The sequence below is a fragment of the Cnephaeus nilssonii genome (genome assembly GCF_951640355.1).
Source record: "Cnephaeus nilssonii genome assembly, chromosome: 17".
Classification (NCBI taxonomy): domain Eukaryota; kingdom Metazoa; phylum Chordata; class Mammalia; order Chiroptera; family Vespertilionidae; genus Cnephaeus; species Cnephaeus nilssonii.
This window is the reverse complement of record NC_137088.1, coordinates 21,619,961-21,644,120: the sequence shown is the minus strand read 5'-3', so window position 1 is coordinate 21,644,120 and position 24,160 is coordinate 21,619,961. Positions and strand designations below refer to the sequence as shown.

General features: G+C 42.4%; 1 protein-coding gene across 1 annotated transcript in view; it reads left to right on the top strand.

Annotated features, from left to right (window-relative positions):
• The window catches only part of KCNH8 (potassium voltage-gated channel subfamily H member 8), a gene marked incomplete at both ends in the record, with an annotated part of 278,772 nt that extends 272,555 nt beyond the window's left edge, over nucleotides 1-6,217 (top strand). Inside the window, one exon of the mRNA XM_079794504.1 lies at nucleotides 5,513-6,217. Coding sequence (XP_079650630.1) covers nucleotides 5,513-6,217 — 705 coding nt within the window. The remainder of the gene's footprint in view (nucleotides 1-5,512) is intronic.
• Between the last annotated feature and the right edge of the window lie 17,943 nt (nucleotides 6,218-24,160).

The window sequence follows — 24,160 nt, the reverse complement described above, 5'->3', positions numbered from 1 at the left end:
AGGGAATTTAAACTACCCATGAAAATCAAGTTTATGCTAGGACAAAGTGTCAAAGCAGTAAGATAAATGAAGTCTAGCGGAGGTCTTGGTCAAAGGAGATCTATTTCCACAATTATGAAAGAAACACAATAAAAGGGATTCTTAACAGTGGGAATGCTACCTGCTCCTAAAATCTAGAGGATACTCAAGGATTTGGGTTAGGAAATTTATATTAAAAAACTTAATAGTCATAATACATACTCTTAATATATTTACTTAGAAGAAAGGTCAATGACAGATCTCCCAATATAATTTTGTAGTAGTCAGCTTTCCCCTAGGATATTTATGGTAAAATCATGAGATAAACTAAGAACAAAATCAAAGGCCATATGAGGACCAGGTATTCAAAGTGGCAGAAATAGCATTAATTTATACATTTGAGAGTTACTGGGTGCATGACTAGGCATTGCTCAGCATCCAGGAGATCCTGAGATAAGTAACAATTTATCTTCAAAAAACTCAAAGCCTCAGTAGGGACACATAGTCCTATATGATGCTCAAACTGCTCTGTATCAATGAGCTGCCAGGAAAAAGCTCTGCAGAGAAGATGAGAGATTAAAAGTTTGGAGAGAGAGCCCTAACTGGTTTGGCTCAATGGATAGAGTGTCAGCCTGTGGACTGAAGGGCCACATGTTCGATTCCGGTCAAGGGCACATGCCTGCGTTGCGGGCTTGATCCCCAGTGGGGGACATGCAGGAGGCAGCCAATAAATGGTTCTCTATCATTATTGATGTTTCTATCTCTCTTTCCCTCTCCCTTCTTCTCTGAAATAAATATATATTTTTTTAAAAAGAAGTTTGGAGAGAGAGAAAAAACTTACCCAACAGAAAGGGGCCAAAAGCAAGCACCCAGTCAGAGAGAACAGCACATACAAGAACAGGGAGCTGAGATTCCCACTGTAGTCATTCTGATGGCAAAATGTAGGAAATGGGGCCCCTAAAAAATGAGGTGGGGCTTGCGAAGGGCCTTATAATGCCTGCTAAGAAAAATTGTATTTTCTAATATGAGTGACAGAAAACATTTATAGATTTAAGGAACTGTTAAGTGGGAAAACTTTGGTTCATTTGATCTGAATGATGTTTGTGTGTGTGTGTGTGTGTGTGTGTGTGTGTGTGTGTGTGTGTGTGTGTATGTGTGTGTTTTAATATATTTTTAAGGGGTTTAGAGAGAAAGGAAGAAGGCAAGAGAGAGAGAAACATCAATGATGAGAGAATCATTGATTGGCTGCCTCCTGCACACCTCACACTGGGGATCGAGCCCACAACCGGGCACATGCCCTGACCAGGAATCGAACCTTGACTTCCTGGTTCATAGGTCGACATTCAACCACTGAGCTATACCAGCTGGACTGTTTGTTTTTATTGAACTAACTCTGCAGTACTATGGCTTTAAGTTGTATTATGAAGACATTTCTCCTTGAGTGGATGGAGTCTTGTTCACAAAGTAGCCTCAACAACCTTTTTTAGCAAACGTGTATCTTCTGACTGTGCTGTGAAAAAGCAGTGAGCCTCCCCAGCACACATACAAAGGAGAGATGCTGCCTTCTTGGTTTTCTATATTTGATTACGACCAAGGTCTTTTCTGTTTCAGAATGAATTTTGTTAGCAAGCCTGGCAGGAAGCAGTAAACAAAAGTACAGTGAAACTTCACAGCAATTTCGGTGGCAGTATGTTGTCACCTTGAGTGTCACTGGAGTCTCCACCTCCAGGAGATGCCATCTCTCCTGTGACAGCTGGCTTTGTCCTGGGGAGGGAGAGAACCCTTAGCTAACAGGGATTCATTTCCTCATGTAACTTTAACAAGGGCAGGGGTGGGTCCCCAGTGACACAGCAACAGGAATCTTCACTAACATAAATGATCGCTACCCTCCTAAGCTAAAGAAAGCTCCGTTTCCTTGGGTTCTTGGCTTCTTTTAGTTCCAGCTAAAATAGCAATTTTGTTTTCTGAAAATGTTAATGCTTATTTACATTCCGGGAGCCAGTTAAGACTCTGGATTCCCATGCAAAGTTCATGGCCTCAAAGTTGTGGCAAAGGCACAGTAAAAGTTAGATATCAAGAACATGGCCATGCAAAGGTATATCAACCATAGGGAAATATGTGGGCATTTTAGATGCTTGAAATATAGTTCATCAAAAATATATCTGGCCCAGTCAGTGTGGCTCAGTGGTTGAGCATCGACCTATGAACCAAGGAGTCACCAGTTCGATCCCTAGTCAGGCCACATGCCCAGGTTGCAGGCTTAATCCCCAGTAGGAGATGTGCAGGAGGCAGCTAATATATAATGTTCCTCTCTCATCGATGTTTCTCTCTATTCCTTGCCCTTCCTCTCTCTCTCAAGATCAATAAAAGCATATTTTTTTTAAAAAAAGGAAAAATGTTTGTTAACCTATTGTTTGGTTTAAGATTTTTCTTTATTACAAACCCCTTTTGTTGTTGTTGCATTCATATAATTTGCTGTGAAGAGGTTTTACTGTTCAGATGCCTAGGGTTTTTAGAGATGACACTACCTACTTACTTGATGTTGAATTACCATTTCAGGCAGCTTTTACACATGGGGCTACTTTTTGTATCATCTATGCTCTTCACAAATTCTGACCACATTGTCTTTTCCACGTATAATCCTATATAATAAAGAGGTAATATGCAAATTGACTATCACTCCAACACACAAGATGGCCACCCTCATGTGGACACAAAATGGCCACCACAAGATGGCTGGCTGAGGAGGGCAGTTGGGGGGTCCAGACCTGCAGGGGAGGGCAGTTGGGAGGGACCAGGCCTGCAGGGGAGGGCAGTTAGGGGTGAGCAGGCTGGCAAGGGAGGGCAGTTAGGGGTGACCGGGCCAGCAGGGGAGGGCAGCTGGGGGTGACCAGGCCTGCAGGGGAGGATAGTTAGGGGCAACCAGGCCGGCAGGGGAGGGCAGTTAGGGGCAATCAGGCTGGCAGGGGAGCAGTTAGACATCGATCAGGCTGGCAGGGAAGTGGTTAGGGGGTGATCAGGCTGGCAGGCAGGGGAGCGGTTGGGAGCCAGCAGTCCTGGATTGAAGAGGGTGCAGGCTGGGCTGAGGGACACACACCCCTCCCATGCATGAATTTCGTGCACCGGGCTTCTAGTGTACTATAACAGAAAGAGAACCAAACTTACATGGAATGAATTCTAAACCAAAGACTGTCACTCAAGCAATAAAGGACCTTAAAAAATGACATTTAACCTCTGGGTCTTAGTGTCCCCATCTCACAAGTGGGATAATAATAATGTACCCCTATCTACTGTTGGTAGATCCGACAGGGAAAATGTACCTGAAAGCACATTGTATTATAAATTTACTCAAACATTTATTAAACAACATAATCATTGATGTATCTAAAATGCAAATTGTTCTTCAAAGACTGTGTCTTTATTCAATCTACATAAAAGGCTAGTCAAAAGCATTTTTATTGGGGTCTGAGCTTATACAGCCCCAGTGAATGTGGTACAGGAATTAAACTTAGCCTACAGGAAAAGATGGTTATTATGTCCCTTCCAACATCTCATTGAGTGTCAGTCTTTTTCCTCTGAAATGTTGATAGAAGAGCTAATCAATTCAGGATAGAACCCAAGGCAGCAAGTCTACAGTGCTGAGATCCAGACACTGATTTAAGCCTGGTCCATACACTTTAGGACTGAGAATTGGCCAGGTATGAAATTGACCACCTGCAGTGGACATTTCAAAACACATAGAATTGTTCTCACATTCACTGTCTCACTGCTTAACTGTGAGGCTCAGAGGTAACTCTTCGTTGCCAGAAGTTTTAGATCCGCTGAAAAGCCTGGACAAGTGTTCCATTGGGTCCCTCGAGTTCCATGCCAGCAGCAAGGCAGAAATAGTTTTGGCCTGGCAATTTCAAGGCAGGTGTTGCCAGTGGGTTGCCTGAACCATGGAAGAACCTCCGTCTGGCCTTTTTTAAATGCCTGCTCTGAGAGGCACTACCTCCTGATGGGCCTGCCAGGGAGAATTAGTTTCAGAATTCATTCAGAGGAAGTGGACTGAATTAAGTTACCGGATAAACTAGGAATGTCTACTTAAAAAGTCTGCCCAAAACAATCTTGGTTTTGGCATCATTGAAATTGAACTGCTCAATTTGTTTATTTTGTTTTCCAATGGTACTTATCCAGCGGGTTCAGTTGCTTACATTGGAGTTTTGTGTTTCGTGATAGTAAAATCAAGTCAGAGAGAAAATACTTTATAAAAGGTGTTAATGTTGTGAATCTAACCACAGACTAGAAAATATATATATCCATGCCCTGCTTTCTGAAATACAGGTCCTCCACATTGTGGAATATAAACTCTACAGAAAAGCTGAATGTAAGTCCAATTCGAACTTCTGGTGGTCTTCACGTTTAAAAAAGTCATGTGGTTGTTAGAAAAATAACAGTGAATTTTATTATTGCTTTTAAGTGTAAAATGAATAATGAAGACACTTCAGTGGTTCTTAAGTGTTTAAAGGTCATGTGTCCTTTCAAACTCTTCATAAAAGCTGGATGTCTAACCTAGAAAAGTGAATTTAAGCCCATACCACACAATTTGGGTTGTAATTTCACGAGATCCCGGGCTCACTGATGGATCCCAGCACACACAGGTTCCCCACAGTGGTTATCTGTACTCACCTACCTTGAAGGTCTTTTTCTTTCTCTCTCTCATTTTGCAGCTTTCCCTTTTTCCACAGACTCCCTCCCTCGCACATCTGGTTGGGTTCTTGCTCACTGCCCACATCATCACTGAAGGCAGTTTGTCACTGGATCTATCGTGAGCATAGATCCTGACCAGAAAGGACCCAAGTGAGCGCTCATTCACTGTCTGTCTGCTCTGGAAGGTGGTGTGCAGAGTGCTTTACATGCAATGCCCCCTCACTCAACATGTTGTGAGGTGTCTGAGGAAATTTGTGTGAACCTCTGTGCACCCAGTAACTCAGAGAAGGTACAAGATACTATCAGTATCTAAGAGATACAGGTGCAGCTGGTGGGGCTCGGTGGTGGAGCGTCGACCCATGAACCAGGAGGTCACGGTTCGATTCCTGGCCCGGGCACATGCCCAGGTTACAGGCTCAACTCCCAGTAGGGGGCGTGCAAGAGGCAGCCGATTGATCATTCTCTCTAATGTTTCTATCTCTCCCTGCCTCTCCCTGAAATCAATAAAAACATTTTTTTTTAAATAAGAGATACAGGAGATGATGGGCCCACACTTCAGATATTTTTCAAGAACCCCAGAAACATGGCTTAAGTATGCCAGGCTATGTCTCTCTAAGTACCCTCAGAATGAGGATGGCTTTAGGTCAGGTTCCCAGTTTCCCCTTCACCCGTTGGACTTGACTGGCCTGGAGGCCGAGCAGCCTTTCAGACCTTCTTATTAGAGGTCTCACTTCCCTGCCTCACTGCTCTGAAATCACTGCCATGCACTTCTCACTATTGCCTTTGCGTTGCTTTATCCAAACAGGTAACAACACTGGCTCAGGAGGTCTCCCAGTTAGGTAAAGACATGAGGAGTGTGATGCAACTTCTAGAAAACATTCTGCCACCCCGGCAGCCGGCACGGTTTTGTTCTCTGCACACCACCTCTGCGCATCCCTCCAGGGACGCCTTCCGGAGCAGGAGGACCTGGAGTGCACACCAACCTTGCCTCCACTTGCAAGCAGGCGGAGCTGCCTCTACCCAAGCACAACTTTGTCACGGTAATGTCACCTCGGACATTTGGAGTGTGGATCCCTCCTCTGTGGAGACCAGCCCCCAGCGAACTGGAGCTCCAGAGCCAAACCCTGCCGGCAGTGAACTCGATCATTCTCCAAACCTTGATTTTTCACCCGCCCACTACCCGGTTGTCCAGGAAGGTCATTTGCAATTTCTAAGGTGCGTCTCCCCGCAGTCGGATACGACGCTGACGCCCCTGCAGTCCATTTCAGCGACTCTCTCGTCCTCTGTCTGCTCCTCCTCAGAAACATCCTTGCACCTGGTTCTCCCAAGCAGGTCAGAGGCGGGCAGCTTCGGCCAGGGAGCCGTGAGCTCCTTCAGTCTGGAAAACCTGCCAGGATCCTGGGACCGGGAAGGACTGGCATCCATCTCTACTGAACCCTTGGAGAACTTTCCACTGCAAGTTGTCACAAGCACAGCCGACGTGAAAGATAACAAAGCCATCAACGTATGATGTTAGTGCACGGGAGGCAGCTGCCAATTTCAAACCCGCCAGTGCATGGCCGCTTTGGCTGCCTTTTGTGCCTCTGGCAGACGTGAGGACCGAGCAGAGCGGGGAGTCCTGCCGGAGAGAGAGCCAGCCGAGGAGCCAGGGCAAGGCACAGGCACCACCATACCGCCGCAGACGCTTTCTAGAGCCTAGACACACAAGAGGATCACTTTTCCTGTACAGCTATTAACTTACTGGTCTGTTTGACGGACTTTGGTAAAAATGCAAAAGACCCTGAGCAGCTAGAAGTCCCAGACAAAGAATGTGTGGACTCGTTTTGTCCCAGGTGACTTTTGTGAAGGGCAGCAAAGGTTTCTCCCGAGTGTCTGTCTGTCATCCTTGGACAATATCCGTAGCACTGTTGGCCTGGAGCGCGCGCAGCTCCTGCTGACCTATTTTTCTTTTTGTGAAGAAGGCAAAGGGACAAACATCACTGCATGTCATCTCCTAGACAATCAGTCAAGTAGAGCTGGTGGCCAGTGGTTAGCTATTGCACGTTATTTGCCATGTAAATGATGATGTCTTTATTTATCAAAAAAAAAAGAGAGCCTATTTTTATATCCTTGGTATGAAATATGTATTTAAACTATTTAAAATATTTATAAAGAAATGAATGTTTTCATTTTGGTAAAAAAAAAAAAAAGCTTGCCATTTTAACAAGAAATGCACTACTGCTATGTATAGTAGATCAAAAATTATTTATTATTAAGAGGATGTAGTTTCAAAAGGCACCCCCCCCCCCTTTTATCTGCATGCAGTTTGCCACAAATGTATCCTCACGCTTCTGGATGATGAGAGAAAAGCGAGGTCAGACCTTCTCATTAGAGAGCTCACTTCCCTGGCTCACTGCTCTCAGATCACTACCATGCACTTGATGGAATGAAATGAAAGCATGGACTCAGTGTCAAGTACACAAGCTCCAGCACATGGTAGGGGCTCCACCTACTCTGCTGACTCGCGGCTGCTCTCGGTGCCAGCATAAATGCCCCTTCTCTGGGCATCACACTTCGTTGTGCAGGAACCCAAAAGCAGTCTGTGGGATATGAAATCACAACTACATGGAGCCGTTTTGGCCTCAGAATGAGGGAGGAAATCTTGGGTGTCTCCCTGCGCTGTCCCTTCAGGAGAGGTTGTAGACTAGTGAAAATTCCAAAATTGAGCCAAGACTTCCGATTTATGATTTGTGAGAGAAATGCCAACTTGCATGGGATCAGCACTTTAATTTTTTTTTAAAGCTCTCAACAACGCTCTAAGTGAAGTGGAGCAGGTGTTTTCCTTCTCATTTTAGAGAGAGGGGGAAAAAAAGTCCCAGAGATTACACAGCAAGGAGGCTGGAGAAGGTCTGGAACGTATAATGCTTCCCGCACCCCCCAACCACCTCCCCTACATCTCAACCAGCACGCACATTCAGATGCTGGCTTGGTAAGGATTTAAACGCCTTCTTTTAAATTTTATTTTATGTTTAAGAACATTTAGGACCTAATCATCCCAGACGTTCTTAGAAAACCTATTGAATTCACATTCTGGAGTCCCCCTGTTCTTATTTCCCACCACAGAGAATCAACAATCTGAGAAGTGTATCATTAAAAACATCTAAACAAGCAAGACTTCTGATGTGTGAATCTTATAACCTAAAATAGGCTAGAATAACAGAAAGAAAAGAAACCTTCTCTAAGAAAATGTGGAAACAGAACATGTTTATGAGGCAGGTCACTCAAAAATCAATGCCTTCTCCTCTCCCACTTCCATATTGAATCTCTCCCTACTTAAGTGAATGGGAAAATTGAGGCAAAGGAAACAGTCTAATGCAGTGGTCGGCAAACTCATTAGTCAACAGACCCAAATATCAACAGTACAACGATTGAAATTTCTTTTGAGAGCCAAATTTTTTAAACTTAAACTTCTTCTAACACCACTTCTTCAAAATAGACTCGCCCAGGCCGTGGTATTTTGTAGAAGAGCCACACTCTAGGGGCCAAGAGCCACATGTGGCTCGCGAGCCGCAGTTTGCCGACCATGGGTCTAATGTAATCATTCATATTCCCTATTTTGCTCCCTGACCCATGTCATCATTTGAAGCACCATTCAGAAAGAACTCACACTGGTGTTGGTTGGTAAAATAGCCTTCTGGAAAACTAGCACTACAATAATAATGCTACTAATAATGACTGACATTCTGTTTTTTGAATACTGACAGTGTACCAAATGTTTAGGAACTCACACGCTTCCACATATAATCATCAAGCCATGCTAAAAGCTACTTGTTATTATCATCTCTATTTGGTAAATGAATAATTGGGACATGGATTTTTAAACTTGCCCCATCACATTGTTTTAAATGACAGACCCAATACCCGAATGGCCATTCTGGGTACTCCTCCCTCCTCATTCTTGCTGACTTTTGAAATTAATTTCTTCTGAAATCTGCAAATAAAATATTTGCTTTTTTTTATGTAAGCATACAAATGGGGTAAATCAGTGCAGCTCTGAGGATTTGGGGGAGTCCAGTGAGATACCTAGAAACATGCCCACATTTTTCCGGCCAGTCACCTTCGCTGTATCTATTCCACACGACTGATGTTAGCGGTGTAAGAACCAGCTCCCTACCCTGGGTCCATCTGCAACGGGATGAGAATGAGCGAGCCCCTGGGAGAAAGGTTCCCACAGATTCCTTACAGGAGGGCTCCTGCCTCCTCTGAATCAGCCACGCCTCCTCCTCCTTAGTCTTTTCTCTCATCATTATTCTGATAAACGGGACTCTCCCTTATCGTAGGCAGCTTAGAATGACATGTTTTGGGTTTCTGTTTGTTTTTGCATGTTGTGATATTATTCTAGGAAATGAGAATTCCAAGTTGTTCTAGATGTTTGGTTTTCTAACCAATGTTGCTATGCAAGGCCCTTGTCTTCTGATCAGGGATGCGTTTCCAGAGCCCTGTGCTTTCCTTTTCCTCTTCTACCCCTCCTCAGCTGAAGGAGCCAAGCAGGGGTCATCCCAGAGGGAACAGAAGCACTTAGTGTATTTTTTTGGTCAAGTATATTTTCTTAAAAATAATATTGGGGACTAAAGTCGTCTGTGTAGCTCTAATTAAGAGTACCAGACTAACGTTATATAAGACTTTATTTTAAGTCAACATAGGAAGAAGTTTCTGGCAATTAAAGCTACTTATAAATGGAGTTGATTGCCTTGAGAGTTGGGAAGATCACTAACAAGGTGTCCTTTCAGAGATGAATAACTCTTTGAGAGGAATATTGTTTTCCAGAGGGGCTTTGTATCAGGTGTTAGCAGAATACCTGCATCAGAATCACATGGGGTACCTGTTTAAACTATGGGAAATCTGGCAACAACCTAGCCCCTTTGGGTGGGGCCTGGGTCTCTCCCATGTACTACACTCCTGGGGTGACTCAGATACACTCAAGATCAGGAAATGTTGGTCTACAATCTATAGTAGGACAAGACTGAGTCCTAGCTAATTTACACATAAATGGACTAGCATCTAAATTCTATTAAAGACAGCCCTGGGCCTATAATTATATTAATAGTTAGGCCTGGTTAACCCCTGTATCAGTAGTCTCAAGCTCTAGTTTGAATAACGTATTTCCAGGGGATCTTAATGAAATAGAGATTTCAGGGTCCTGACCCCCATGATGTGAGCTGGGTCCCAAGTGGTTCTGATATGGATGTTACAGGAAACAAACCCCAGAAACACTGTCCTAAGTGGTGTAATCATCCCTTCGATAATGTAATCATCCCTTAGTTGGTTCTGTGGGAGGGAGGCCCACTAGAATCAAACCAATTCAAACTGACAATTGTGTGCAATTCTACTTCTTTACAGTTCCTAACACATCAATGATTTTTTCATAAAAATTATCGGTCACTTTCTCCAAGAAACCTTCCAACATTTATTCATTATTTCCACTAATAATGGTCAAGTAGCTACTGTGTGCCCTCCCCTAGTACCTCTTGTTTATCGTAGGTCTCTGTCTTCTTGTTTTATTCGGATTTTCTAGAAGGAAAAAAAGTGCCTGCTGAAGTCTCATAATCTGATCAGTGCTTCATAGATAGGAAGGAATCCTATTTGGATGTGAAGCAAGCCAACTATTTGGTTAAAAAATAACAATTGCCCCCCTATTGTCTGTGTTGAAAGCCCGGGCTGGGAGGGGGCAATGGGGGGGAAAGGGGACATATGTAATACTTTCAAAAATAAAGATTTTTTTTAAAAAAAGTACAAAAAAAAATGACAATTGCTGTGGAAGGGCCTTGTGTGGACCAGAACTGCTAATGTCAAGATTATGACATTAATCTTCTCATGAAGTATGTAAGTTAGATCATCCTTTTGAGACAGGCCTTTACTATAGAATTCTCTGATACTCCAAACATAGCCCACCCTAGATCACCGTCAGCAATGAAGACAGCACCTCAGCACGTGTGTCCCTCAATTAAAGGCTATTCCAAAACGCTGTCCGTTGCTTCTTTCTTTCAGGTTACCCAAAGGCAAATACTTCAAATAAACATGATACTGAGAAAGAAGAAGTTTTAGGGGGACACCTAGGAGTGTTTGTTTCCAACCATTTTTCTTTGCTCTGTGACCCCAGACGAGTTAACACTTCTGAGTCTCAATTTCTTCATCTAAAAATTGGAGATTGAAAGGTATCTAACTTGCAGAATTTTGTGAAGGTTGAGTGAAGTAATTTATGTGAAAGCACACTGCCTGGCATCTAATGAATGCTAAGCAAATGTCACTCGTCTCCCCTGACTCTCTCCTGCTTCCTTGTCCTCCTCCCCTCCTTCCCCCGACCTCCTCTTCCCAACTTCCTCCCTCGCTCTCCCTTCCCCCCTTTCTCCTTTCCCCTCCAGCTTCTCTGTGCCCTTCTCTCCCTTCTGCTCCCTCCTTCTTCCCCCTCCCCTACCTGTCCCAGGCTAACTTTTGGAAAATGAGTCCCTTTGACATCTCTGCACAGGTCCAAATCTACTTATATACTATGTCCCCAACCGTCTATTCGTCACAGTGTTAATAATCAAGTCAACATTAACCTTCAAAAAAAAAAAAAAAGTCCTTGACGAGGCACTAGGGTAAAAATGGGCTGTCTCTGCTCCCAGCTATCTTAGCCCCAACCCATGTGGCTTCTGATTCATCTTTATCCAAATTTTGTTAATTGATCTACAATCTATAGTAGGACAAGACTGAGTCCTAGCTAATTTATACATAAATGGACTAGCATCTAAATTTTATTAAAGACAGCCCTGGGCCTATAATTATATTAATAGTTAGGCCTCGTTAACCCCTGTATCAGTAGTCTCAAGCTCTAGTTTGAATAACGTATTTCCAGGGGATCTTAATGAAATAGAGATTTCAGGGCCCAGGAAATGTAGTCACTAACATGAATATACTGCATAAACATACATATATATATATATATATATATATATATATATATATATATATATCTGCAAATTTTCTCTATGGAAATTTGCTATTCAGAAATGACACACGTGGTGTGGGCTACGCCCACCACCACAAGCCACAGACCTGAGCTAGTTGGCCAACAGCCTCAGAACTTTCCCTGTGGGGAGTGGCTTGCCCTCCTGCCCACAGCTCCTCTGGCTGGAGGCAGCCCTGAAGAAATGCCTGCTACTTCTCAGGAATGCGGGCAGAGCTTCCCCTTGGGATCCCTCCCATCCAGAGAACAGGTCCCACCAGAGGAAGCAGCTGAAATGTCACTCCCTGCAGCGTGTGTCCTCAAAGAATCTGTGTCCTTGGGTTGTGTCATTTAACAGAGCCCCGAGGACAGCCAGGGAGGCAGAGACCAGCGCATCGTACCTCTTGTTCCAGGAAATTAAATAAGCTGTACATTCCAGGAAAAAAATAAACAAAAACAGCTGGGTGGACAACACCACGCCTTCTCAGACGCTTTCCTCCTGGCTGAGGTTTCTCCCCTGCGGAGATGAGAAGCTGGGAATGGGATGGAATTGAATCCTGGGTCTAAGGCGCTGTTTTGAGGTTTTCGTGGGGGGTTTTTACAGTTGGCTTGATAAAAATAAAACATGCATATGTGATATGATTGAGGACAACAGAGAATAAAACTGGAGGAAGTGAGACTTAACAGTGTGTCTGGGCTTTTCATTTTTGTAAGAATCCAGTATACTAACTCGAGGGGACTACGCTCAATTAAGCATTCCCTCTGGGGTAAAGAGTACCCCATCCGTTTGGCATTCTTGCTTTTAGTAGTAAATTTTATACCATCACTGAGGCTCCTGCGCTCCAGCTGGCAGTTTATTGTTCACTACGGGTTATTTGTCCTGAGGAAGAGTTATTTCTGAACTCAGCATGCGGGTCAATGTTAACTGCTGCTGAGGAAGAGGCTTGAACTGGGCTGCATCCCTCAGGGAACACAGCCCTCTGAGTGGCAGCAGCCACATGGCTAAGCCTCTGAGTGTCGTTCGGGTCCCTTGCCATGATTGGCAGTGATGTCCAGGAGCCCTCAGGTTGAACGCATATTTCTGAAAGTTGCCATGGTAACCCACAACCCAAAATGAGTCATGATTGCTCCTCCTACTCTAATCAGGCAACCCGCAGAGCAAAATCAAATTGTCATCTCTGGCTTCTGGTATCCATGAGATATTTGAGCCCTAGACCTGAATCACTTAATATGTCTCTGGTTTAATTTATAGCAAAACCACATGCAGAGAAAAAGGAGACTCTATCCTTGTTTTCTGACTCTTGATTCTCAAAGTGTGGCCCATGGAACAGCAGCAGCTTCATGTGGGAGCTTCCTAAAAATGCAAAATCTTGGATCCCATCCCAGAGCTACTGAATCAGTCTGCATTTAACAAGTTCCTCACATGTACATGTTATAGTTTGGTTTTGATTTATTTGTTTTGTTAATATATTTTTGTTTATTTCAGAGAGGAAGGGAGAGGGAGAGAGTGATAGAAACATCAATGATGAGAAAGAATCATCTATCAGCTGCCTCCTTCATGCCCCCTACTGGGGATCAAGCCTGCAACCCAGGCATGTGCTTTTGACCAGAATCAAACTCCAGACCCTTCAGTCCACAGGCCGACACTCTATCCACTGAACCAATCCAGCCAGGACTGTATTGGGGTGGGTTTTTTTGTTTGTTTTTTTGGTGTTTTGTGTTTTTTTAATAAACACTGGGATAAACACTGGTCTTGACTCTGGCCACCCTTGAGAATCATCTTTTAAAAACCAGACTCCTGGCCCTGCCCTCAAAGATTCTGAGTTAGTTTATCTGAGTGACACACAAGTATCGGTGATGTTTAAAACTCCCCAGGGACTCCAGTAGGCGCCCAGGGTTGAAAAAGCACTGCAGTTCTAGAACAGCAATTCTCAAAATGTGGTTCCCTGACCAGCAGCATCAGCATCACCAGAAACTCATCCAAAATGCAAATTCTCAGGCCCGGGCCGAGACCTACATGTCAGAACCTCTGGGGATGACCCCAGTAATCTGTGGTGATACCTACTCCTGATAACATTTGAGACAGCTGCCCTAGTCTGGGCAGCAAAGGAACCAGCATGGGCTGAAGTAGGTCTTCAGAAGAAAGGAGTTTAATATAGTAATATTATTATTATTAGACTAGAGGCCTGATGCACGAAGATTCATGCAAGAATGGGCCTTCCTTCCCTGGCTGCCGGGACCGCCTTCACTCTGGCTGGAGCTGCCTTTCTGCCTTCCCATGCTGCCCAGAGCAGCTGGGGTGGTGCAGAACAACTGTGTCATCACCATGGCGACAATGCAAGTGTTCCACCACTGGCCATCTTTGTTGGGTTAATTTGCATATTCACTCCTGATTGGCTGGTGGGCATCATGAAGGTATGGTCAATTTGCATCTTACTCTTTTATTAGTGTAGTTGTTTAATAAGATAATTAACATCAAACTTCTTCCATCTAGTTTGAATAGTCCTCGATGTTTTAAAACCATACTGACACAAAAACACATCACTTTCTATTTAGGACAGGCTCCTTTGCCATCTTTTCTATTTCTACCTTTTAGCCTAATGATACATCCTTGTGAGAAATTTTATTCCTAAAATAGCATTGGTGCATCTCAGATTCATGAGGCCTGGCTTTGGAAAAGAATGGTGTTGGTTACAACAGCGAGTCAAAATTATAGGATTAGTGCACCATGGCTGAGGAGAGAAGTTTCTCCCTGAGACCACAGATAATGTGTCCCAAGAAAAACCTAGTGTCAGTTCATATATTGTTCTTATGTTGAAAAATCTGGGCTTTATATTTCAACACAGCAACAACTGCGTATATAAGCCATAGGAGCAACTTTATGGCATTTTGATCACATTCATAGAAAATAACTAATACCCTATAATATGACTGTGGGAAGGTGGTACCTACTGACAAACTATCATACACAAGTGATGAGAAGAGAAAGTTTTCTGTTATCAGAACCGTTTTGTATTCTAATGATGCCCATGTAAATTCTATAACAAACCTTTATGGAGATTTACTTTTAAACAAACCAATTTTGTTTTATATATGGGACACCTATTTTGTAGACTCTGTATATTTAGACTAGTCTAAGGTCTGAATTTATCTAATACATAGTTAAAATTGTCTTCATAGAGGTATTTGCAGAAATAAACATAAATAATGAGATTTGGGCCGAGATGAAGTGAGTTTTTAACTCCACAATTTGATTTTTCAACTTTGAACAAAACAACTGAATTCTCAGACTCTTAATTCCCTTGTCTCTGAGATGGGATGTACTAATTTGAGTTCCCTAGAAGCCTATTCTGAGATAAATATTTTAATGAAATAGTTTATTTGGTGGATGACTTTAGGAAACACTGGTAGGGGGATGAGGAAATAAGGCAAGGAGGAGAATAAAGCCCATAAAATATGTATTACTGAGAAGATAATCACTATGAGCATTTTGAGCTCAATGGCCCTAAAAATCTCTCAGAAACACTGTAGAACATGACCATGAGTTGCCCCACCTGAGGAAGAAGTTGGCATATTCATTCTCCAACTCTCATCTGTCCATGACTGAGGAATGCCCCCAGAGCTATTAACTCCACATTGTGCCTGGCCTGCCTCATGCAAAAGCAAAGACAAAGCCTTAGCATAGAGCAGTGATGGCGAACCTATGACACGCGTGTCAGCACTGACACGCGTAGCCATTTCTGATGACACGCGGCCGCATGCAGAGGATGAAACATTTGCAACTAGAGTCTTGGAGTTAGTTTTTTCCTCAAAGTGACACACTACCCGAGTTATGCTCCATTTTTTGGCGAAGTTTGACACACCAAGCTCAAAAGGTTGCCCATCACTGGCATAGAGTCACAGGTGCATGCAGTGGGATGCCTGAGCATGGAGAGGATCAGGGTGTGCATAGCAGATATGGGCAGGGCACCCGGAGCATCTGCTACCTGAGGTATGTGTCAGGTCCAATCAAAAGACAGAAACCACACTGTAATTTGATCAGCACAAATTATTATTTATGGAGGATGAGCTTCTAAAAATAGATGAAAAAGAATGCTAAAGAATACCCTGTGGTAGAGGGAGACTCCCCAAAGAAGAAATAAATTTGGGAAAAGTGTTCCCAAAACTAGGATCCAGACTATGGTGGAGAAGTGTAGATGTAGCCCAATGAACAGCAGAGAAGTTGTCTGGGATTCCTGGAGCAGAAATGTCCAGTCACTGGACTGAGGCTGGAGGGCAGGGAAATGCAGGCAGGGCAGAGAGAAAACCCCCTGCTGGGCTGAAGGTGGACAAAAGCTGGCTCCAGAACTGGCAAACTGATGGTGAGCATCACTGAGTGTCCAGCACACACACACATGACTGCTCAAGGTGTATAGCAGAAGCCAACCGAGAGGGCAGCCCAAGGAAACCGGAAGACCCTTTTTTCTGTGGTGTCTCTCCAGCACCCTCTACTGGCAAAGGGGAAATATTTACAAGTTCCAGTCCAGTATCTGCATGGCAATGAAGCAGGGCAATGAAGGGTGGATTTCCAAGTGAAAAGGCTATAAACTTATCTATTTAAATAAGATAGTTTACTATATGAAGTAAATGGAATGTGTCAAAATTACTTCTTAAACTGTAAAGTTCTTGATAGTATTTTAAATGAGTATTTTTATTCAAAGACATCATCAGAATTACTGCTTATAATAAAAATGTGTTTTTCACTGATACTACTTATTACTTTTTTCTTTTAAAAAAATCTTTAGCATATGGACTTCTTAGCAGAATTTGTATTTTTTGCAAGAATGTTATGAATTGACTCCTGTATCCAAAGATATTTTCTTTTGTTGCCTAAAATTCCTTTAATGGGAACCAAGTCTTTCTTCTACAAATAACAAGTGCAATAGATACATTTTAATCCATGGAATAGAAGGGCTCTAGCATATCTTTATTTCTTTTACTGAAAATGTTGGCAAACAGCGGTGAGAGTAAGGAGTAGGCTGGGTACAAGGTGAATAAGCTATCACTGAGCATCTGGATTGCCTCCTCTCAAAGACCCTCAGGAAACCACATCTCCTGTCACCCTGGTTAGTGCAGAGTCAAAGTACAACCCCAAACACCAAGTTTAAATCCTCTGATACAGCACACTTTTCTCTCTCAGCCTCCTCACTGGTGATCTGACTGTCAATTACAATATCACCTTGAGATGTCTTTAACACACACACATCCAATTAATTAGCCTTTCCACTAAATGAATTAATCTTCTGGCCCATCAATATGCTTCCAGATATTAATTCATTGTTTCCTTTCAATTACCATTAATGTTCTTAAAAATAGAAAAACAATCTGTTTTAGGGTCTGCTGGTAGGTCAGAGCATCCACTTCCTTCCTCCTTCCCCTCCTTCTCCTCCTCCTCCTGCTCCTTCCTCATGAAGTTTCAACCACCATCAAAGGGATACATTCCCATTACAGCACAACTCACAGGACAGAAACAAAAAGGCAAGAGATGACCATAGATGCATCAATTCATTTTGTCCTAATCCTATCAGGTAGTTACTGCTATTATCTTTATTTCATAGCTGAGGGAACCAAGGATAAAATGAGTTAAATAATATATCCAAAGTCACACTCCTAGTAAGTGGCTGAACTAGGATTTAAACCTATCCATATTGGTCCCAGAATCCAGTTTTGGGCGTGTCTACTTCAGGTTGTAAGGTGTCCCAATACAGCTTTTTTTTTTTTTTTTTTTTTTTTTTAGCAGCCTGTCTCTTTCAGTAGATTTATTATTTCCTGCACAGCAGTCAAGATGGAGCCTGGCACACGTGCTGCTGTGAAAATGTGACTAGAAGGCCTTATTATCCAGACAATTATCATTATTTGCATGGGAATTAATAAAAGGCTGGTCATTATAAGGCTTCACATGACACTTTTGGCATTCAAAGCAAATAATTGAAATGACATTTAAATTAGCCACTCTAAAAGACCTACTCCCGTGCTTCCAGATCTCCCATCAACTGTGCCGCAAAGGTGGGAATTAAACAGAATTTAACATAATGTACTATCTGTATTGCCAACTGGAACCCAGAGATGGGCAGGATCTCCAGTGAGCACATTCCATGCAATCTTCTTAACCATCCATGTAGCTCTCTTTGAAGAACCTTGTGAGGAGTATCAATTATCCAGCAAATAATTAACCTAAGTACTTCCACAAAATATGGAGATCAAAGGAAATGGTTTTTTTTTTTTTTTTTTTAGGGCTTAGGATTTCTGAATTTCCCAAGTGGATACTGCTGGTAGTAAAAAGAACAGAAGTACACAAAAGGTTTTTATTCCTTTCTCCAAACCAAAATGGCAAGGCATTCACATACAAAATTCAAAATAGGCAGACGCCTTTCTCCTCAGTCTCTCATTAAAACAGGCACCATGTGACTCTTGTTGTCCACTTGAACTGTTTTGAGTTAAACATGAACTCTTTATGGAGACCCCCCAAATTCTTATGTTTGCTGCTAGAGCCTTTTTTTTAAAACCAAACCTTTTTTATTTATAAAGCTTTAAAAAATTGCTTCGCTATATCTGCCCTTCTTCCTTTCCCCTCTGCACATCCCTTCCTTGATGCCCTCCCTCCCGCCTCCCCTTAATTCATCCCCAGACGGTAAGTTGAAATATCAACACGAGAGAGTTGGTTTAAATGTGAGATAAAATATTTCCATCATCTGCTCAGAGACCTCTGCCAAATGTCACGGTTATTGACCCACATGGAGTGTAAATATACTTTGAAAACCGTCTGTCAAGGGACCTCGGCTTACATTATTCACTCGGTCCTGCTCGGAAGTAAGCTGCTCAAAAACAGGGCTCTGCTGGAGAACACAGTAAGAGCAAGCCCACAGGGTGGTGGCTTTTTTATTGCCCTAACTAATATCAGCGGTGATGATTCACTTGCTGTGATTCACTTATTAAAAAACAAACAAGCTACTTTTTGTTTCATTTACAGGGAGGAGATTTGACAGAGTAAAGAGGACTTCTGCTTTTTTTCTAAGAAATCATCTCTATTAGTTTGCAGTGATCATGATGGGCCCCTATCTTTGCTATAATTTGTAGATAGCTAAGGATGGTAGGAAGCGTCTGACATGACTCTCAATGGTCCCTACTCCTAGTGTTAATGTCCTGGTGTGATCCCCTCCCCTTGAGTGTGAGCTGGACTGGATGACTTTCTTTGTATAAATAGAATACAGCAAAAGTAATGTGATCACTCCCATCGTTAGGTAACAAAAGAGCGTGACCTCTCTCCTGCTAGCCTTTTGTCTCTCTGGGTTCTTCTTACTGTGATGGAACATGATAGAAAGTGCCACAAAGCAAGGGACTGAGGACCAACCTCTGGCCAACACCCAGCTAGGACCTGAGCCCTTCAACCCAACAACCCACAGAGAACCGAATCTTGCCAATTCCTACTGAGTGAGCTTAGAAGTGAATCCTGCCCCAGTGGAACTTTGAGTTGAACCTTGCAGCCTCTGATCTTAACTTGATTACAGCCTTGTAATCAGCGGAGAACTCAGCTAAGCCATGCTCAGAATCTTGACCCACACTACCGGAGATAATTTGCTATACATCAATAGATGATCAATACAAAAAGAATGGGGTAATAATCTCTTAAATTGAGCAGAAGCCCTAAAATCCCTTCTCAGTATAAAAGTCGCTATAAAAAAAAAAAAGACTTCAAACACTTCAAGGTCATAGGGTTGCTTGGTGAGCATGACATAAGGTAAAAAAAACTTCATTGGTTTTCAAAGCTTTTTCACCCAGAGTTGAACAGCTCTAAAAGCTAAAAATTAAGTCATCTCCTTTGTACAGGGTAGGAAAGCACTCATGATTTTTGTGTTCTTTCATTCCACACAGCCCTTCTCCAGACTGTCTGGTTACAAGACAGTTGATTGGGTTTCTGTGGTTATCTCAAAATCCACAACCTTCTGACCACACTGATTGGCGTGCCTGGTTTCCAAGTCTCCTGCAGCTGGTTCTACCATCCATCTTCTGCTGACTGTTACCAGCTTCCATCTCAGTCTTCCCTAATAATTACAGTACTTAGCTCCATCTATGAATAAGGCAATCTGAGAGGGGTCACATGACATGTAAGTGAAAGACCCACCCAAGGATAGAATTCAGTCTCAATGGCCCATCCAAGTTCTCAATGCCATTCCTTCTTGATGACTTGTGGGAATATAAAATGAATTCTATGAGCCTACACACTGACTAGTGCTATTAGCTGCCAGTTCTACCCACTTTGGTGCTACCATCCTGTACTTGATACCATCCTCTTGACTTCCTGAGTTACACAGGCCTTCCTCCAGTTTTGTGCTTTCAAAAGTTCATTCTGATCTCTTCCCTAAAGTCTTAGAATCCAGAATCTTAGAATCTTTCCCAAATATTCTCTCCTGCCTTCTTGAAAGGCCAAGAAAAGGCATGAATTTTGTATTCCTGGGTTTCAATTCTTGTTCTACCATTTATTAGATGTGTGACTTTTAAGGAAGTTGCATAATATCTCTGGTCCTGTTTCCTAATAGTTTCTGAAAATATAGAAATTATCATGTGTGTTTTAATAATTATATGAGATGCTACATATAAAACTTTAGCACAGTGTCTACCACATTATAGGTGCTCAACAACTCTTAATTCTCTTCTGTTACTTTCTTTTCTATTATCTCCTCCATAATCTTTCCTATATTAATGAAAGGAAATAGACTATTTTTCTTGCTAACCAATTTCTGCCCTACCTTGGCAAAACCTAACATCAATGGAGTATGTAATAAAAATTTTTTAAATATATGCATTCCTTCAGGGGTTGATTCTTTCTGTTGTGTTGTATCTTGATTAGTGTTCAAGTTTCAATATCACCATACAATAATATTACACAGTATGTTAGATATCAAGTATCATTTCAAGACTGTTGGGATGGGAAGACAATGGTGATGATGACATTAAATCTCAAGTAAATGTGAGCATTAGCCCAGATAGATTTGAAAACAATCCCATGAGTTCATTTGCCTTTAGCAGCTATCGTAACCCCTGACCAAATCCCCAAGTAAGTTTAAACATGACTTTCAATGTCAGATCTCAAGTCAGATAATATGTGACAAACTTTGTCTCTTGGTGTGTGACTTCTTCTGTGTCCAGTCCTTCCCAGTCAGATTTTACATTATTTTGAATCAGAAAGACATCTCACAGATCTGCTTTTATCTCAGTCCTTCTACTCTAAGCTGTGTAATAATCACCCTATGTTTACTTCCCTAAAACAATTTGTCCTTGATTGTATTTACTCATTTTTCTGATTAGTTCCTGCTTTTTCTCTAGGGAAAAAAGATCTTCAGTTTTTGTATGAAATTATGTTCTGAGCATTAAAGTTTGCATGTCTTCCCACTTTACTGATGCCTTTAGACTAGGGCAGTGGTCGGCAAACTCATTAGTCAACAGAGCCAAATATCAACAGTACAACGATTGAAATTCGAGAGCCAACATTTTTAAACTTAAACTTCTTCTAACGCCACTTCTTCAAAATAGACTCGCCCAGGCCGTGGTATTTTGTGGAAGAGCCACACTCAAGGGGCCAAAGAGCCGCATGTGGCTCAAGAGCCGCAGTTTGCTGACCACGGGACTAGGACATATGACAGGTGCTAGGCTTGTTTGAAAACCTAGGGGAGCCTGGTAGGGAGTCTATTGATGATTTACCACCCAACCCATCAGCCTTTATTTTCAAGATCTCCAGATTCCTTTTCAAAGGAATTGACATCAATTGATACCAGATGATATAAATGTCTTTCTTAGATTCAAGTTCTACGGCACTTTTTTTTTTTTTTAATCCTCACCCAGGAATATTTTTCCATTGACTTTTAGGGAGAGTGGAAGACAGAGGGAAAGACAGAGAGAAACATTGATGTGAGAGAAACACATCAATTGGTTGCCTCCTGTATGAGCCCCAACTAGGGCCTGCACCCAGGAAGGAGCCTGCAACCAAGGTACGTGCCCTTGATCAGAATTGAACCTGGGACCCTTTGGTCCGCAGGCCAATGCTCTATCCACTGAGCCAAATGGGCTAGGGTCTAAGGCACTTCTTAAGGGATGTAAGAACTGCTAGGATTCCCTCTTTAAAAAGTTTATGTGTGAAAAGGTAAGCAGTGTCATCCTTCTTTAGTCTCTTCCCCATGAAATCATTATTTTTTACAACCTGTCTGCAGAGGCTGGACTAGGTTCTACTACAACTTTAATATAAAAGTGGAAATTTCAATGAGATACATGTGACAATTTAACCTTTAGTTCCCAGCTCAGATGTCATTTTTTGGTTTACACTCAGAAAACTGAGATTTTCTATGACAGGATATAACTTAAAAATATTGACTACTTATTTGATTAATGTCTCTCTCCTAATCAGACTGTAAACACTTTGGGATAAGGCATCTTGATTATTTTGCTCATTATTATATCCAAAGATAACACAGAAGTTAATAAACATGTTTTAAATGAGTGAATAAATGAGGGAATGAATGCATCCTATATAATAAAAGCCTAACATGCAAATAGACCAAACGGTGGAATGACCAGTTGCTATGACACATACTGACCACCAGGGGGCAGATGCTCAATGCAGGAGCTGCCCTCAGCCCGCAGGCCCCAGGCCAGCCAAGGCAGGTGTGAGCAGGGAGGCGACCAGCAGCAGTGGCGGGGGACAGGGCCAGTGAGCAGGCAGTGCCAGGCCAGCCAAGGCAGGTGCCAGCAGGGGCCCCCTGATCACCCTTCTGGTCACCCTGCAGAGGGAGGTGACCGGCGGCAGTGGCAGGAGGTGGGGCTGGTGAGCAGGTGGCACCAAGCTGGCCAACGTGGGTGTGAGTGGGGGGCCCTGATCACCCCGCCAGTCATCCCACAGATCAGCCCTGATCACCAGCCAGGCCTAGGGACCCTACCCATGCACGAATTTCATGCACCAGGCCTCTAGTAAATGAATAAAGAGCTGGGATCAGGTTTTTTGTGTTATAGAAACTATGTTCTTAAGAAATTTTGTTGACGCCAAGCCAGTTTCTAAGTTTTATTCCCTATATTTGCCATGTTTACCACTTCATAGGGTAGTGGATCTTCCAGTAGAAGAATTTAGGGCTAACATTGAGTTCTGTGAGGCCACCTGAAATCTTTAGCTCTGCTAGGTGCTCTGCTAGATATAATTACACTCAGTCTCTAGCTTCCTTGGACTCCCCAAGTTGTGACTGAGAGAGTAGACTATGGGGCCATTAATCAACATCCATAACTTCTGGGCTTTTTATCTAAAAAGCATGAAATAATGTGCATTGAATCAAAGAGTTTTCCCAAAATTTGAAAGACGTTTCAGACCTAGAATTCAGCCATATTTGAATACAGAGAAAAGAAGTGAAAGAGGAAAAAAAAATGGTAGGAAGTGAAAAGAGAAAGGCAAAAATTGACCCAGAGACACAGAAGCATAGAACAGACTGTTTAATCTCAGAGGGAAGGTGAGGGTGGGTGGGTGGGAAGAGATCAACCAAAGAACTTGTATGTATATATGCAGAACCCATGGACACAGACAATAGGGTGTTGAAGGCCTGGGGCGGGGGGCGGTAGGGACAGGCTATAAGGCGTCAATGGGAGAAAAAAGGGGACATATGTAATACTTTCAACAATAAAGATTCAAAACAGAAAAAAATAGAAGCTAGAAGAGAGCATTGATTTTTTTTTATCCAAACGATTGGAAATAAGGAAAATAATAATCATTATTATTATGTAACTAGTTATATCATTACACAATTACCAAGGAATTATAGCATATTTCTCAAAGCCTTGGTTTTGAAAATTAATAGATTGTTGAGAAAGTGGTATTATCTCCTACAGTTCAATATGTTGCTATTGAGAGCAGAGTAAACTACCCGGTGTTTATATTTAATATAAGTTTCTATCTTTTATCTATCAGGGGAAATTGAATAAGGACACTGTGGTTTAGAATAACTCAAAATGCCTCAGCTGTACCTTGGTATGCAGATATAATTAGAGGTGGGAATGAAAATTCCCTGCACTGAGAATTCTGACTTTATTGCTATTAAATCCTCTGCACAGAGGTTGGGCCAGAAGGTCTTGGAACCACATGTTCCACTCCCCTCCTACCCTGTCCCCATTTCTGCTACTGAGTAGATTTTCTCCAAGAACAAAACCATAAGATGCAAATGGCACTTGTTGCCATAGCAGCTAAAATGTTCAGTTCTACCTCCTTCCTCTCAAGGAGACCTTAATGCATCCAGTTCTTTTCTTGGGGTTAGAACATTAGTTAGAAACTAGGCCAGGTTTGGTCTGATATTCTCTCAACCACTGGGATAAAGCATCTGTGCGAATTCAGTGATATTCCAAACATCATCAAATCATTTGCAGCATGAAAAAAGAATCAACCATAGGATTGATTGATGATTCCGTATTAACACCATCTGT